This window comes from Macaca thibetana, chromosome 19, assembly GCF_024542745.1.
Source record: "Macaca thibetana thibetana isolate TM-01 chromosome 19, ASM2454274v1, whole genome shotgun sequence".
In the NCBI taxonomy this organism is placed as follows: Eukaryota; Metazoa; Chordata; class Mammalia; order Primates; family Cercopithecidae; genus Macaca; species Macaca thibetana.
Genome location: NC_065596.1, coordinates 40,914,970 through 40,933,718, shown reverse-complemented (window position 1 = coordinate 40,933,718; position 18,749 = coordinate 40,914,970). Strand labels below are relative to the sequence as shown.

The 18,749-nt window shown below is 40.6% G+C and overlaps 1 protein-coding gene across 6 annotated transcripts in view; it reads left to right on the top strand.

Moving 5' to 3' along the window:
• Window positions 1-18,497, top strand: part of ZNF529 (zinc finger protein 529) — a 48,565-nt gene extending 30,068 nt beyond the window's left edge. For 5 of the 6 annotated variants that reach the window (XM_050769008.1, XM_050769012.1, XM_050769011.1 and 2 more), the window contains 3 exons: window positions 6,141-6,234; window positions 7,227-7,353; window positions 14,969-18,497. In XM_050769008.1, the coding sequence (XP_050624965.1) occupies window positions 6,141-6,234; window positions 7,227-7,353; window positions 14,969-16,425 (1,678 nt within the window). In that variant the 3' untranslated portion in view covers window positions 16,426-18,497. Of the gene's footprint in view, window positions 1-2,349; window positions 5,824-6,140; window positions 6,235-7,226; window positions 7,354-14,968 lie in introns of those variants that run through there. The other variant, XM_050769007.1, reaches the window with a different exon arrangement.
• The last annotated feature ends 252 nt before the right edge of the window (window positions 18,498-18,749 follow it).

Here is an 18,749-nt window from a genome sequence, read left to right as displayed (position 1 = left end):
TGTTGGTCAGGCTGGTCTTGAACTCCTGACCTCAGGTGATCGCCTGTCTTGGCCTCCCAGAGTGCTGGGATTACAGGCGTGAGCCACCACGCCCAGCCAGGACAAGCATTTCTATTTCAAAACAGATAAGAAAGTATGGGTCACTGGTCCCAAGTAGGTCCAAAACTGAACAGGGCAAATAACAGTAAACCTTAAGCCTGGAGAATAATCATCTTTGACTCCTCGTCGCATGTTCCAGACACACTGGGATGGGGGTTGGACCCCAAAGGCCCAAAGGGACCCTGCCACCAGGGCTTTGGTGTTCACAGTTCATACTGCAGCTCTCTTGGGTTGGAGTCAGGTGCCACTGGCTCTCCCAGGCCCATGTTGCATTCTGCTGGCTCTACAGGTCTAGGGTTTGGGGAATGGCACAGCCTTTATGACTCCACTGGACATTGCCGTAGGGGGGACTGTCTGCAGTGGCTCTGCGTCTGTAGTGGGTCTCTGTCTAGGCCCTGGGGCTCTCCAAGGCATGGCACACCTGTAATCCCAGCTATTCAGGAGGCTGAGGCAAGAGAATTGCTTGAGCCCAGAAGGTGGAGGTTGCAGTGAGCCTAGATCGCACCACTGCACTCCAGCTTGGTCGACAGAGTGAGACTCTGTCTCAAAAAAGAAAAATCTCTTTGAAGGATGCCGTGCTTCTACATCTTGTGCACTCTGCACACTTGCAAAATCAGCAGCATGTAGATGCTGAGGTTCACCACTTTGCCCTCCAGAGCCGGGACTAAACTGCACCTGGGCCCACTGGAGCCACAACTAGGGCAGCCAAGGAGCACTGTTCTGGGATGGGAGGGGCAGAGACTTGAGGCAGCCCCGGGCAGCAAGCCCCGTGAGTGCTCTAGACCCTTCCCTTGAAACCATCCTGCCTTCAAGGCCCTGGCACGCTGGGCCTGTGATGGGAGGAGCAGCCTTGAAGCTCTCTGAAGTGCCATTGGATTCATTCTCCTGTTGTCATGATGAAAAGCATCTGGCTTCTTTCTAGCCACACTCTTACCAAAAAGTCACTTGGTCACACCCTTGGTTTACTTTCCTAAATGTCTTTTGATTTACATGCTCAGGCTGAGAATTTTCAAATCTCTATGTTTTGCTTCCATGTTATAAATCCCATCTTTGTATTGTTTCTTCTCACATTTTACTCTAGTTAAGAGAAACCGAGCAGCACTGTGAACACTTTGCTGCTTAGAGATTTATTCTGGCAAATATCTTACTTCAGAAACAGCTTCTGATTTATATTGGCTTAATTCAAGTGAGATAGAGAAATGTTACTCCTATATAACTCTTATTTCCTTTTATCTTGTAGTAATATAGGTCTTCACATTACATCTACAGATGTTTCGAACTCAACCAATCGTTGTAATTTTTACATTAAATAAATCTATGTTTTAAAAAAATGAGGAGAACTTTTATACATTTATAACTTTTATTTTGTCAGTCTGATTTCTCACTTTGGGTTCTCCTCATGAGGTCCAGATAATCCGGATTGGAGTTACCATCTGGATTCATTTCCTTAGCCCAGTACAACTTTGCTTTCCCCTGCCTTCTTTGTGTTATTATTAGCAAATATATTACATTTCTGTATGTTATGGGCCCAATAATACATAATATACACATTGTTTCATAAAATGTGTCTATCAGTTAAGAGGAGAAGAGATACATATGTATACTGTCATTTACAATTACATAAAATTGCCTTGCTTGTCTTTTTTTTTTTTTGAGACAGAGTTTCGCTCTTGTCGCCCAGGCTGGAGTGCCTTGGCGCCATCTCGGCTCAACCTCTGCCTCCTGGGTTCAAGTGATTCTTCTGCCTCAGCCTCCCAAGTAAATGAGATTACAGGCATGTGTCACCACACCTGGCTAATTTTGTATTTTTAGTAGAGACCAGGTTTTTCCACGTTGATCAGGCTGGTCTTGAACTTGCAACCTCAGGTGATCTTCCCACCTCAGCCTCTCAAAGTGCTGAGATTATAGGTGTGAGCCACCACGCCCGGCCTCTTCTCTTTGTTTTTTCATATGGACTTTTTTTTTTTTTTTTTTTGAGACGGAGTCTCTCTCTGTCGCCCAGGCTGGAGTGCAGTGGCGCAATCTCGGCTCACTGCAAGCTCCGCCTCCCGGGTTCACGCCATTCTCCTGCCTCAGCCTCCCGAGTAGCTGGGACTACAGGCGCCCGCCCCTGCGCCCGGCTAATTTTTTCTATTTTTAGTAGAGACGGGGTTTCACCATGGTCTCGATCTCCTGACCTTGTGATCCGCCCACCTCGGCCTCCCAAAGTGCTGGGATTACAGGCGTGAGCCACCACGCCCGGCCTTCATGTGGATTTTTATTACTACCTGGGATCACCAGCCTAAAGAGCTTCCTTGAGTACTTTTTAAGGTCAGTCAGCTAGCAGTAAATTCAGTTTTTATCTGGAAATGTCTTTTCATCTTAAGTTTTGAAATGGTCTTAAGTTTTGAAATATAGGTTTGCTGCATAAGGATAACCACCCCCCTTTGTTTTACTGATACATAATTGACACATACTTATGTATATACACACACATACAAGCACACTTTATCTGTCCACCCATTGAGGGACACTTAGGTTTTCATACCTTGGTTATTGTGAATAATGCTGCCATGAACAAGGACTGCAAATATCTCTTCAAGTTACTGACTTTGGCCATGCGTGGTAGCTCACGCCTGTAATTCCAGCACTTTGGGAGGCCAAGGTGGGTGGATCATGAGCTCAGGAGTTCGAGACCAGCCTGGCCAATATGGTGAAACCCCATCTCTACTAAAAATACAAAATTTAGCCGGGCATGGTGCCACACACCTGTAATCCCAGCCACTCGGGAGGCTGAGACAGGAGAATTGCTAGAACCCTGGAGGCAGAGGTTGCAATGAACCGAGATTGCAGCACTGCACTCCACCGTGGGCGAAAGAACAAGACTCCGTCTCGGTGCAGGTGGAAAAAAGTTACTGACTTCATTTCTTTTGGCCGTATAGCCAGAAGCAGGATTGCTGGATTGTATGAATGTTCTGTTTTTAAGTTTTTGAGGAACCTCCATACTCTTTTTCAGAAGGATCATACCAGTTTACATCCCCAACAGTGTACAAGGCTTCCCTTTTTTCCATATCCTTGTCAACATTTTTTTTCTTTCTTGTCTTTTTGATAATAGCAGTCCTGTTAGGTGTGAGGTGATATTTCATTGCGGTTTGATTTGCATTTCCCTGATGTTTAGTGATATTGAGCACCTTTTTATATACCCGTTGACCATTTGTATATCTTTGGAAAAATGTCTATCAGGTTCTTTGCTCATTTTTTAGTTGGTTTTTTTTTTTTTTTTTTTTTTTTTTGCTATTGAGTTGAATGAATTTCTTATATATTTAGATATTAACCCCTTGTCAGATATATAATTTGCACATATTTTCTCCCACTCTGTAGAATGTCATTTCACTTTTTAAATTGTTTCCTTTATTTTATAGAAGCTTTTTAATTTGATTTGATTTCTTTGTTTTTGCTTTTGTTTCAGGTGCTTTTGGTGTTATATTTTTAAAAATCATTGCAAGACCAATGTCAAGAGCTTCACTATGTTTTCTTCTGGGATTTTTAGAGTTTCAGGCCTTATATTTAAGTCTTTAATCCATTTTGAGTTAATTTTTATAAGTGATGTGAGGTGGGGGGTCACTTCATTTTTTTGCATGTTGATGGATTTAGGATTCTGGGTTGACGGATTTTGTGTATGTGAGTACTTTGTATATGTCATCCCACTGCCTTCTGGCTTTCATTTTTTTCTGATGAGAAATCAGCAGTTAATACTTCTGTATTAGTTTCACTTCTAGCCTGCAGTTTCCTTTTACTGCTTTCAAGATTTTCTCCATTTCTTTCTTTGGATTTCAGTGCTTTTATAATGATGCATCTATGTTTGGATCTCTATGCATTTATCCTGCTTGGTGTTTGTTGAGCTTCCTGGATGTGCAGTTTAATGTTTTTCAATAAATTTGGGAATTTTAAATTCATTATTTCTTTGTAAATTTTAAATGCTTTTTTTCTCTCTCATCTCTCTTCTGGTACTCCTGTTTATAGCAGTGTGCTTAATGGGGTCCCACATTTCTCTGAGATGTTAATTTGTCTCGTTTTCTCTCTGTTCATCAGATTACACCATTGCTATTAATCTATCTTCAACTTTGCTAATACTTCTGCCAGTTCATATCTACTATTGAGTCCTCTAGTGAAAATTTCATTTCAGTTATTATACTTTGTAACTTCAGAATTTCCATGTTTATTATTGATAATTTGTATCTCTTTGTTGATATTCTCCTTTTGATGCAACATTATGATCATACCTACATTTACTTCTTTATGGTTTCCTTTGTCTATTTGAATATATATTATAATGTATAATTTGAAGTCTTTACCTGTTTATAATTTGAAGTCTTTGCCTGTTAAATCTGGTTGCTTTTACAAGCAGTTTCTGTTGTGGGTTTCTTTTCCAGTGTGTGAATCATACTTTCCTGTTTCTTTGCCTGTCTCTTGTTTGTGGAAAGTGGATTTTATAGACAGTTGTTGGAACTCCAGTACTTTTGTCCACACCCTCTGCCTCAGGGCTTGTTATTGGTACTTGCTTATTTACTTGCTTAGTGACGGTGAGATGGTTTGGCTCTGTATCTCCATCCGAAACTCATCTTGAATTGTAATAATCCCCACATGTCAAGAGCAGGACCAAGAGGAAATGATTGAATCATGGGAGTGGTTTCCCCCATACTGTTCTTCTAATAGTGAGTGAGTTCTCATAAGATCGGATGGTTTTATAAGGGGCTTCCCCCTTAGCTCGGCTCTCATTCTCTCTCCTACCACCCTGTGAAGAGGTGCCTTCTGCCATGATTGTAAGTTTCCTGAGGCCTCCCCAGCCATACAGAACTGTGAGTCAATTAAGCCTCTTTCCTTTGTAAATTACCTAGTCTTGGGTGTATCCTTATAGCAGCATGAGAATGGACTCTGGATTGTTTTAGTGAAGTCTGTTCTCACCATGGTGTAAAATCCCTGATGTTGCTCATTGGAGTACAGCCTTGCCTACTTTTACAGACAGCATTAGATGATAGTGGTTTTGACAGGGCTGTCTTTGAGCATCTCCCTGACCACCCCCAGCTGTTAGCACCACCGATTGCAACTTAATGGCAGTATTGCTTTCGTAAGTGCCCTGGAGTATATGTTGCTTCACAGGCTAATATAATCAAACTGGGGCTTGCTTTCTTGAGGTCAGTGTTTGAGATTTGTTCTGACAATAGAATGTCTCTTCCCAGGTGGTCTCTCAGTTTCTGTCTGGCAAACAAACCACCCTATAGTATAACATACACCTCTAATCTATCAACCTCCTCCCAATTGCCCTTCACCAAAATTTTCAGTTTTTGACATTGCCCTTAGGTTTAAATTTCTCCACATTCTGTTGCAAGTCAATTCAGTTCCTTTGAGGAGCAATACAGAACTCTGTTCTATGGCCTACTTCTCCCCCTGGACAAAATCTCAGAGCCACAGCCACTGTTCTAGTGCTGGAGGTATGGACAATGGCATGCATCTCTCTAAGTGAGTCCCCTGCTTTAGGAGCTGAGTGCTTGGTAGATGGCAGATGGGGCGGCAGCCAGGTCCCCTGGCTTGCCTGTTTGGGCATGGAACACCTGCGCCAGGAGCCAGGGCACAGCAATTGGAACCTCAGTATGCTCAGCAGTACCACGTCCAAGTTAAAGCCTACATTTCATGTTTTGGGGCGAGGCAGAGGAAGGGAGTCTTCATTCTTCAGCTGTGCAACAGGTAGGTAACTGGGGCAGAGTGAAAAGTGATGATGTCTTACCCCACCTAGGAAGATAGCTATCCAACTGGGGCAAAGGTTGAGAAGTGGCGAAGAAGCCCCATGCCCTTGGCTATCCTAGCTGGAGTGGAGTCTTTCTCACCGAGACAGAATGGACAATGGAGGGCTCAGGTTTGGTTCACATAGTCCAGACTCTTAGAGTTCTTAACATGTTTTTGGAGATTTTCGTAAACTAATGTTTCTTCATTTGCTGTACATTCCTAGCACCATTTCCAGAGACTTTAAATTGTGGTTCTTTTTTAAAAAATAATTTTTACAGTTTCACTGGGGATCGTGTCCATGGAGCTCCTCATGCTGTCATGCCAGAAGTGGAATTCCCTGACCAGTTCTTTACAGTTCTAACCATGGACCATGTAAGTTACTATTTCTCTTTTCTTTGTGATATTTCTTTTTTCTGATTCTTCCTACCACACACCTCTGTCAAAGAACCTGCACCACAACCCCATACTTTTTCACTTTCTAGTAAGGGCTGGAGTCTAACAGCATAGTGTCCCTCCTATGTGCCTCTCTATTCTCCAAAGAATGTTCAACACTCCTGTGTGTTCAGTCCTTTGTCAAGAGCAGATATAAAGCAGAAGTGGAATCCCTGTACTTTTCCTTGTCATATCTGGAATAGGGAAAAAGCAGATGGATCTGTTTGACAATAGGGCATACTCTGACCTTCTCTACAGACTTGAGTTTCCAGGTAGATTGGATTTGATATTGAATGGCCTCAGGTCATATAAAATGATGATGATTGTAGGTGCAGAATTGGAGAAGACCTTGTCTAACCTAAACATTGGAGTATAATTAAGGCTGTTAAATTTTTAGCAAGAAAACTACTCTGTAGCCACTAAAAAACACTTACTAAAAACTTTGTTGCTAGAAGTAATAAATTGTATTATATAATGTGACATAATATGTCACATAGTAATGAACTTGGAGCTACAAGAAATCTTTAATTTTGTTCACACCCCATTTTCAAAGTTAGATCTTTTTCTCCTGTACAGGGGAATGAGGGTATAGAAACTTACATTTATTGATGATTCATGAGGCAGGCACATAGCATGAAATGTGCTTGTATATAGTACTTCTTTTAATTTGTAAACTGGTTATTAATTTCCAGACATGGTTGGCTAAATAAGAGATCCCATAAGTATGCAGAAAGATTTCAGTGGATCAAAGGGAGTCTTTAAAGATGATAGTCTGGTTTGGAAGCACTAATTTCCTTACTTCCCGTGTCACAGTCTTCTCCTGGCCTCCTTGTTTACTGTCCAGTCCCCTTGCAATAAGGCAATTCATCTTGCCTTTTTCTCAAAAATATTTCCTTAAATTTTACCTGTAATGTACGGGTTTGTTGTTTCAGGAACTGGTGACACTCAGGGATGTGGTCATCAACTTCTCTCAGGAGGAATGGGAATATCTGGATTCTGCTCAGAGGAACTTGTACTGGGATGTGATGATGGAGAACTACAGCAACTTACTCTCACTGGGTAAATTTGTCTGCCTCCAGTAACTTAGAATATACGCTCTAGACTATCAGCTGATATTCAGTGAACTCAAGGCTGTATTTTGTTTTTCATTTTGTTTTCTTTTGTTTTTGAGATGGAGTCTCACTTTGTTACCCAGGCTGGAATGCAGTGGCATGATCTTGGCTCACTCCAACCTCTGCCTCCCAGGTTCAAGCAGTTCTCCTGCCTCAGCCTCCTGAGTAGCTGGGATTACAGGCGTCCGCCACTACACCCAGCTAATTTTTTGTATTTTTAGTAGAGACAGGGTTTCACCACACTGGCCAGGCTGGTCTTGAACTCCTGACCTCGTGATTCGCCTGCCTCAGCCTCCCAAAGTGCTGGGATTACAGGCATGAGCCACTGCGACGGCCTCAAGGCTATGTTTTAAGAAACTAGGTGAACTTCTGATTCCAAAGGCATGCTTTCAGTGTTGTTGTGTTGCAAATGACATCTCTATCAGTCTTTAACATTCTTCATGATATTCTTACCTTCTCAGGCCCTGCATATAATTTCTACCTTCCTAGATACCAAGGAGCTGGATTTGACTTATGGAACACGTACAGCATATCATTGAGACATTACAGGTTGCGTATCCCTTATCCAAAATACTTGGGATGAGAGTGTTTTGGATTTGGGATTTTTTTCAGATTTTGGAATATCTGCATATACATAATGAGACATCTTAGGGATGGAACCCAAATTGAAACACAAAATTCATTTATGTTTCATGTACACTTTATACATATATAAAGTTGCCTGAAGCCAATTTTATACCATGTTTTTAATAGTTTTGTGCATGAAACCAAGTTTGTGTTAAGTAGTTATGTATATTTCACTTGTGGCATCATGTCAGTGCTCAGAAAGTTTTGGATTTTGTAATTGAATTTCAGATTTTAGATTAGGGATGTGCAACCCGTACATTGTGTTTGAGGTCGGAATTGCTATAAATACTTTATATTCTTACCCACCTTCTGGGAGAACTTTTAAGATACCGTGTGTCCTGATTTGTTATGATTGTTAAAAGAATCTCTACAATTTATATATTGAAGGATTGATAAACAGTTCATATTCATTTCCTCCCACCTGCTTTATGGCTAAAGAACGTTGCATTTAACATTAAATTAGTATTCCACCAAGGACCTTTTAATAGCTCTGAAAGTTACTTACTTTCCTCTCAGCTTCCATAGTTCTTGCCTTCTAGTTGGCCCCGTCCTAAGCACTTTAAATAATTGGCTCGTGGCTAGTCATGGTAGCTCATGCCTGTAATCCCAGCACTTTGGGAGGCTGAGGCGGGCAGATTGCCTGAGCTCGGGAGTTCACGACCAGCCTGGGCAACACAGTGAAAGCCCGTCTCTACTAAAATAGAAAAAAATTAGCCGGGCATGGTGGCGTGTGCCTGTAGTCCCAGCTACTCAGGTGGCTGAGGCAGGAGAATTGCTTGAACCTGCTTGAACTCGGGAGGTGGAGGTTGCAGTGAGCTGAAATCGCGCCACTGCACTCCGCCTGGGCAACAGGGCAAGACTCCATCTCAAAAAAAAAATGACTCTAATTCTTACAATAACTCTGTGACATAAGTGCTGTTTCTATTATTGTTGTACAGAAGAGGTTGCTTACAACAGAGAGTATTTAGGCACTTCTGCAAAGGCTCCACAGCCACGTAATTACAGAGGAAGGCTTTCTACCCAGGCAATCTGGCACCAAAGACAGTATTTTTAACTGTTACACTGCTTCTCCAGACAAAGAATTAGTATGGGTTTAAATAACATAAGACCTTTCCTTACCTGTCTAGTCTCTTTATACGTGATAATTCTGTGGTTACTCTAAGGTGAATGTTTTTCCAGTTCCCTCACAATTCTTTTTTCTGTCTTTTTCATATAATTTTGATTTTAGGGCCGGGCGCGGTGGCTCAAGCCTGTAATCCCAGCACTTTGGGAGGCCGAGATGGGCGGATCACGAGGTCAGGAGATCGAGACCATCCTGGCTAACACGGTGAAACCCCGTCTCTACTAAAAAATACAAAAAACTAGCCGGGCGAGGTGGCGGGCGCCTGTAGTCCCAGCTACTCGGGAGGCTGAGGCAGGAGAATGGCGTGAACCCAGGAGGTGGAGCTTGCAGTGAGCTGAGATCCGGCCACTGTACTCCAGCCTGGGCGACAGAGTGAGACTCCGTCTCAAAAAAAAGAAAAATAATAATAATTTTGATTTTATTTAGGAAAACTTTAACCACTTTTCAAAGCTGTATTTTAAAAATTGGTTATAATTTTAAAAAATACATTGGTTTTTTTTTTTTTTTTTTTTTTTTGAGACGGAGTCTCACGCTGTTGCCCAGACTGGAGTGCAGTGGCGCGATCTCGGCTCACTGCAAGCTCCGCCTCCCGGGTTCCCGCCATTCTCCTGCCTCAGCCTCCTGAGTAGCTGGGACTACAGGCGCCCGCCACCGCGCCGGGCTAATTTTTTGTATTTTTAGTAGAGACGGGGTTTCACTGTGGTCTCGATCTCCTGACCTTGTGATCCGCCCGCCTCGGCCTCCCAAAGTGCTGGGATTACAGGCTTGAGCCACCGCGCCCGGCCACATTGTTACATTTCTTTGTTGTAAGCAGTCTTCCATTTCTGATCCAATTGGGATCACCTTATTGGAGGAAGGGAAGTTGCTCTATAGAGTTTATGGGATGTGAAGGAAGACAGGGCCAGGTGAGTGATGGCCACTGAGGGATAGAAAGTCATTGCCAAAGCACAAAGCCCATCTGGTCCAGGAGATGAGCCCCTGGGATTCTGTTGGGAAAATCCCTTCAAAAGCTTGTGGGTTTTTATTTTTTTATTTTTAGTTTTTTTTTTTTGAGACAGAGTTTCGCTCTGTTGCCAAGGCTGGAGTGCAGTGGCACAATCTCGGCTCAGTGCAAGTCCCGTCTCCCAGGTTCACACCATTCTCCTGTCTCAGCCTCCCGAGTAGCTGGGACTACAGGTGCCCACCACCATGCCCAGCTAATTTTTTGTATTTTTAGTAGAGACGGGGTTTCACCATGTTAGCCAAGATGGTCTCGATCTCCTGACCTCATGATCCGCCCACCTCGGCCTCCCAAAGTGCTGGGATTACAGGCGTAAGCCACCATGCCCGGCCCAGACTGTTTTTTTGTTTTTGTTTTTTTTTTTTAAAAGCCTGGCACTTGGAGAAGGAAATTAAGATCTTCTTCAATGCCACCGTTTTCCAGTTCCTCTTGTATTTAGACTTATGTATGTGTATATTGACCATAAACAAATTCTCATTCATATCCTCAATATTTATTTAGTGTCTACATTGAGACAGATATCAGTACAATAGTGAACAAGAGCAATACAGACCCTGCTGCCATGGAACTGACATACTAGTTCTTGAGATGTATAATAAACAAGTAGAGAATATATATAACAGTATGTGTAAGAATAAAGGGGTAGAGAATGATGGAGAAAGAGCTAATTCAGACAGTGTGGTCAGAAACCAATCTCTCTGGTCTTAATTTGGCATTTTATACAGTTCCTTTTCAGTGATTCACCTAATGTTTTTGCATTTGGAAGTCCTCATTGGAATCAATGTGTTTCAATTTGTCATTCCTTTTATGTTAGCTGCTGTCATGTTCTTTGGTAAACTTTTGTAATTCTAATGGGAAAGGCAAAGAGGCTGTTTTTATTATTATTATATCTTTTATATTACTGTAAATAAGTAGCCACCTCAAATGGTGCACTAGAATTTTTCATACCTTCTATTATGTCTCATTATGTTTATTGATGTTACTGGTTCAGTATACATTAGCCCACCAGAGTCTGATTTTTGATGTCCAGCAGTATGAATATTGGATGAAATTTTTTTTTTTTTTTTTTGAGACGGAGTCTCGCTCTGCCACCCAGGCTGGAGTGCAGTGGCCGGATCTCAGCTCACTGCAAGCTCCGACTCCTGGGCCCACGCCATTCTCCTGCCTCAGCCTCCCAAGCAGCTGGGACTACAGGCGCCCGCCACGTCGCCCGGCTATTTTTTTCTTTGTATTTTTAGTAGAGACGGGGTTTCACCATGCTAGCCAGGATGGTCTCGATCTCCTGACCTCGTGATCCGCCCGTCTCGGCCTCCCAAAGTGCTGGAATTACAGGCTTGAGCCACCGCGCCCAGCCTGGATGAAATTTTGATATACTGATACCATGTTTCTTATGGTGATTTCTGTATGCTTTGGCTTTATCCTTTAACCTTTGAATTTATTGTCACTTTTTGTCAAAAGCTTATCCAAGGCTCATTCCATACCCTTCCTATCCCAGACCCAGGCATTGAATTGGATATGAGTGCATTTTTCTGGTTTTGTTTAGCATTAGTTTTACATAAACTTTTTTCCCCTCATTTGACTCTTGTATTGTCAAAATGGTGGCACTTTAGCTCCCTCAAGCTATTTTTGTGTCCCTTTGATGTGACCCACTGTTGTAAAACTTTCTTCTTTCTGGCAAAACATTACAGGGTACATCTCATACCTCCCTGGGTCTAGATCATGATCCAGGCCTTTGTTCTAGGATTCCTGGTTTATTACCTGGTTTATTTCAATAACAAGGACAATAAGGCATGGTTATTGTTCTTCTGTTTCATGGAGTGAGTGTTTGAAAATTTTATCTCTGGCTGGGCACGGTGGCTCAAGCCTGTAATCCCAGCACTTTGGGAGGCCGAGATGGGCGGATCACGAGGTCAGGAGATCGAGACCATCCTGGCTAATGCGGTGAAACCCTGTCTCTACTAAAAAATACAAAAAAACTAGCTGGGCGAGGTGGCGGGCGCCTGTAGTCCCACCTACTCGGGAGGCTGAGGCAGGAGAATGGCGTAAACCCGGGAGTCAGAGCTTGCAATGAGCTGAGATCCGGCCACTGCACTCCAGCCTGGGCGACAGAGCGAGATGCCGTCTCAAAAAAACAAAAAAAGAAAATTTTATCTCATTCCAGGAATGTTTTTCCAACTATTATTGCTTTTTGGGTTGGTTTTAAATATCTCTTTACCAAGAAATTAATTCATTAGACTACATTTTCAGCTTTATTAGCATAGGAGTCTTATAACATTTTGTGTATGTTTTCATCACGTTGTGATTGTTTGCTAATTTCTCACCTTTTCTTTAGGTCACTGTTCTTTTGTCTTTAGTAGGATATATACATTGGTTATTTTTACTCTTTTTTTTTTTTTAAAAAACAAGCATTTAAGTTTTTACTTTTTATGAGACAAATATATTTATGTTCCATAGATATCAGTTAGAAATGTTTTCAACATCATGGTTCACTACAAACTTTGTGATTTCAATTACATTTCCACATTGACCCAACAGTTATTTAGCAGAGAGCTTCTTTTTCTTTTCTTTCTTTTTTTTTTTTAATAAGACATAGTCTCACTCTGTTGCCCAGCTTGGAGTGTGGTGGTGCAATCTCAGCTCACTGCAACCTCCATCTCCCAGGTTTGAGTGATTCTTCTGCCTCAGCCTGCCAAGTAGCTGGCGTTACAGACATGCGCCACCATGCCCAGCTAAGTTTTTTTGTATTTTTAGTAGAAACGGGTTTCGCCATGTTGGCCAGGCTGTTCTCGAACTCCTGACCTCAAGTGATCCACCCACCTTGGGCTCCCAAAATGCTGGGATTACAGGTGTGACAGCCACTGCACCCAGCCTAGTAGAGAGCTTCTTTATTTCTAACTGAAAGTACTTTTGATTTATTGATACTGGCACTCAAATCTGGTTTTAATGTTTCTGTCAGATATTGATGTCTGCATTATTTCATCTTATACATAATTAAGTCACAGAAAATTATTATTTTTCTGTGTTCATGTGTCACTCTGAGTTTTCCTCAGGCATTCCCTTTTCTCATTGTTCGCCTCCAGATGATGTCCATAAAATCCTTTGTTACAAAGTGCCTTACAGTCTTGTGTACCTAGACCACCTTCTTCATATTATTTTGTTAGCATATTCTCCTTTTCACTCATAAGCCTTTGCTCAGAATTGTGTAAGTCTAACAGTAGTTACAATTATATTCAGATATTTTAATATCTGAAATATTATATTTTGGGGAAGTATAGCATTAGTTGACTTTTGGTATAAGAAAATGGAAAGGAATATCTGTAAAAGAACATAAAAGAAAAAATAGGGGTAGGTTTTAGAAGGACAGCAGAGTAAAGGTAAATATGCTGTTGAAGAGAAGTAAATAACACATCCCATCTTGATTGTATTTCTTCATTCCACATGTCAGTCATGGCTCTGCATACGAGGGAATAAGCAATAATGGTGGGACAATATGTGTAAGTGGAGAAGCAATTGGAAAATAAATACATATGAATGTTCACCATATTTATGTATCTTACTGTATTATAAATATATGTATGTAATCACTAATACAATGAGGGTTGGGAGGCATTGATAACTGGCATTATTCTTATAGCTACATAATTATTTTGATAGTTGTTTTCTAGTGACTTATCTTTGTATACATACTTTTATTTTTATTTGGATTCATTCAGTGATTTACTTTTCCTCTATTAATTATCATATACTATGCCCTTAGGGCTTGTTGTACATTGGCACATGAAAATTTATTATATTTGTCCTTGTGGAATTTAAGGAATAAGGAAGTAAATGGTGTAAAAGTACTGAATACACAACTGAAAAAACATATGTATAAGGGTAAGGCACTAGATACGGGATTAGAAATGGAAATGAAGTTATTTAGGGTCAACTAATATGCCCTTTCTGAGGGCAGGTATCTTGAGACCTTAACAAAGAAAAGAAGCTGGCATACAAAGAGACCGTTTATGTGAAATGAAATGTCCTGTGGATAGCTCTAAATGATAGGATATTTGTTTTGATCTAGGAGGTGAAAAATGATTAGCAGAATGAAGTTAAAATGAGGTGTTTTTTTTTTTTTTTTGAGACGGACTCTTGCTCCACTGCCCAGGCTAGAGTCTACGCAGTGGTGCGATCTCAGCTCCCTGCAGCCTCCACTTCCTGGGTTCAAGCAATTCTTGTGCCTCAGCCTCCTGAGTAGCTGGGACTACAGGTGTGTGCCATCATGCCCGGCTGTTTGTATTTTAGTAGAGGCAGGGTTTCACCATGTTGCCCAGGCTCGTCTCAAAGTCCTGAGTTCAGGTAACCCACCTGCCTTGCCCTCCCAAAGTGCTAGGATAACAAGCATGAGCCCACATGCCCGGGCAAAATGAGGTCTTACAAACTGTACCTTGTTATTATCCTTGGTAAAGTTTATTTTTGGGGAAGAAAACCACAAAAGTGTTAGTATATATGGATTATAAAATTTTGATCTGCATTAGCATTATCTCTATAAGATGCTAATGACTAGTTCTACATCTACAGATTTTGATTCTGTTTAACTAACAAGCTTACCAGGTGATGACCAACACACAAATTTCAGATCCACTGACTTAATCATATTCCTCATAATCTTTATGTTCTGCTGTTATTCTGTGAGCTCTCTTTATCTTTCTCCAAATTTCATAACATTTTTTAAACCAATTCATGTATATGGTGAATTATTCTTAAATTGTCTCTTCTTTCCATAACTTTTATTCTTGTAGTACATGAAAATTATTTTTTCCTTTCTTTCAGATTTGGAGTCCAGGAGTGAGACTAAGCATTTATCTGTAGGAAAAGACATTATTAAAAACACTGGTTCTCAGTGGGAGGTAATGGAAAGTAGCAAGTTACGTGGCCTTGAAAGTTCCATTTGCAGAAATGACTGGCAAAGCAAAAGCAAGATTGAAGTACAAGGACCTGAAGTGGGATATTTCAGTCAAATGAAAATCATCTCTGAAAATGTGCCCACTTATAAAACTCATGAATCTCTTATGTTACCTCAGAGAACTCATGACAGTGAGAAGCCCTATGAATACAAGGAATATGAGAAGGTCTTCAGTTGTGACTTAGAGTTTGCTGAATATCAGAAAATACATACTGGTGAAAAAAACTATGCATGCAATCAATGTTGGAAAACCTTTGGGATAGACAACTCCAATATGTTACAACTGAATATTCATACTGGTGTGAAACCTTGTAAATATATGGAATATGGGAATACATGTAGTTTTTATAAAGACCTTAATGTATACCAGAAAATTGACAATGAGAAGTTCTACAAATGTAAGGAATACAGAAGGACCTTTGGAAGAGTTGAAGAAGTTACTCCACTTCAAAGAGTTCATGATGGTGAGAAACACTTCGAATGTTCATTCTGTGGGAAATCCTTTAGAGTGCATGCCCAACTTACTCGACATCAGAAAATCCATACTGATGAGAAAACTTACAAATGTATGGAATGTGGCAAGGACTTCAGATTTCTTTCACAGCTTACTGAACATGAGAGAATTCATACTGGTGAGAAGCCCTACAAATGTATGCACTGTGAGAAGGTTTTTAGAATTAGTTCACAGCTCATTGAACATCAGAGAATTCATACTGGTGAGAAACCTTATGCATGTAAGGAATGTGGAAAGGCTTTTGGAGTATGTAGAGAACTTGCTCGTCATCAGAGAATTCATACTGGTAAGAAACCCTATGAATGCAAAGCATGTGGAAAGGTCTTTAGAAACAGTTCATCCCTGACTAGACATCAGAGGATTCATACTGGTGAAAAACCCTATAAATGTAAAGAATGTGAGAAAGCATTTGGAGTAGGTAGTGAACTTACTCGACATGAAAGAATTCACAGTGGTCAAAAGCCTTATGAATGTAAGGAGTGTGGAAAGTTCTTTAGACTTACGTCAGCCCTTATTCAACATCAAAGAATTCATAGTGGTGAGAAACCTTATGAATGTAAAGTATGTAGGAAGGCCTTTAGACATAGTTCAGCCCTTACAGAACATCAGAGAATTCATACTGGAGAAAAACCCTATGAATGCAAGGCATGTGGGAAGGCCTTTAGACATAGTTCATCCTTTACCAAACATCAGCGCATTCATACTGGTGATAAACCCTATGAATGTAAGGAATGTGGGAATTCCTTTAGTGTTGTTGGGCATCTTACGTGCCAACCGAAAATTTACACTGGTGAGAAATCATTTGACTGAAATAAATGTATAAAGTGGTTTTTTATTTCCGATTTTCACAGGAAAAAACTATGGATGGATTTAATGGGTAATCAAGGCAATTCAGTATCTCCCTCTTTTAAGTCTGTTTTTAGACTTCATGGCCATTCTGTATGTAGACATAGAATTGCTTAGTCATAGCTGATATATACTTATAGCTTTGTTAGATATTGCCAAATATTTCTCCTTTTTATGTTAAAAAGAGTTTTTTTCCATGAGTTTCTCATCGTGGCATGTTTTGTTTACAATAGCCTTTGATGTTTGCATTATTGTTCTTTTCACTATTCAGTTTTTTAATTGTAATATTACTTCAATATCTTTTCTGCATTGTAATTCTTTGCTTGTGATATCTATACTTATTTTCCTCCAGAGAGTTAGAACTCCTAGACAGATATAACGTAGTTTTACATTCTTATTGCTCTTCATTTTGTGTAATGTTCTTGTTTTGTTTTGTTTTGAACGATAGAAGTGTGATCTTTCCATTTTCACCAAATTGTTCACTTCTCTTTAAATTTCTATTTTATTTTGATACAACATGTTCCCCCAAAATAACATATACATAGGAACTGGTTATATTCCACCATAACACACACACTATATATATATAGTGTATATATACATACAGTGTATATAGTGTATGTGCGATGTATACTATATATACTCACACATGCACTATATATAACACACAGTATATATATACACATACTATATATGTATATATAGTATATACAGTATATATGTATATATAATATATACTGTGTGTGTGAGTGTATATATAGTGTTTGTCTGTTATATTGGAATATAACCACTTCCTTTAAGCAGTCTTTTTACCCACAGGCTGTACCAACCAGGATCCAAATGAAGAGAACTCTTAAATATTTGATAAAATTACTCATCCAATAAGTCTGTTAAAATTTATCATTCTCTTAAATTATCATTCTTAAATTTGTCAAACACCTTTAAAAGGGGAGGAAAAAATGACCACTGAACTTACATTAAGAGGATTTACAACTACAGCTTCAAATTTTTTTTAATCTATTACCATTATTTTTATTTTTATTCTCTCCTAGAGTTGCCTTATTAGGTTTGGGCATTTCAACAATCAACAGACCTTCTGTGATTTAACTAATCTCATTTAACTCCAAAATCATCTCTCTCTCAGGACAGCTGACTTGGTTATGCAGTCAGTGAGATCACAAGCCACTGGTTATTGATTTTTTTTTTTTTTTTTTTTTTTTTTTTTTACTTTTCATTTTTTTTGAGACAGAGTTTTGTTCTGTTGCCCAGGCTGGAGTGCAGTGGTGCAATCTTGGCTCCCTTAACCTCTGCCTCCCGGGTTCAAACTATTCTCCTGCTCAGCCTCCCAAGTAGCTGGGATTACAGGCATGCGCCACCACGCCTGGCTAATTTTGTATTTTTAGTAGAGATGGGATTTCTCCATGTTGGTCAATCTGGTCTCGAACTCCTGACCTCAGGTGATCCCCCCCACCTCAGCCTCCCAAAGTGCTGGGATTACAGGCATGAGCCACCGCACCCAGCCTGGTTATTGGATTTATTTATTTAATTTTTTTGAGATAGAGTCTTGCTCTCACCAGGCTGGAGTGCAGTGGCGTGATCTCAGCTCACTGGAACCTCCACCTCCCAGGTTCAAGCAATTTTCCTGCCTCAGCCTGCCAAGTAGCTGGGATTACAGGCATGTGCCACCACACCTGGCTAATTGTTTGTATTTTAGTAGACACAGAGTTTCACCATGTTGGCCAAGACAGTCTGTATCTCCTGACCTCGTGATCTGCTGGCCTTGGCCTCCCAAAGTGCTGGGATTACGAGTGTGAGCCACCATGCCTGGCCAGTTATTCGATTTTTATAAGAAAATTTTACTATTTTCAGATAAATTTATGTCACCATCATTCATTACATTTTAATTTTTGAAACTGGTGTCTTTCCCAGAATTTATGTACTCTATAAAGGTGTGAATGATTATCAGTATTAGGCCATTTTCTCATCTGATATATTGAGCAATGTTTTATGTAAGTATTGCTTATTCAAGTAGTTTTTTTTTTTTTTTTTGAGACGGAGTCTCGCTCTGTCGCCCAGGCTGGAGTGCAGTGGCCGGATCTCAGCTCACTGCAAGCTCCGCCTCCCGGGTTCACGCCATTCTCCTGCCTCAGCCTCCCGAGTAGCTGGGACTACAGGCGCCCACCACCTCGCCCGGCTATTTTTTTGTATTTTTTTAGTAGAGGCGGGGTTTCACCGTGTTAGCCAGGATGGTCTCGATCTCCTGACCTCGTGATCCACCCGTCTCGGCC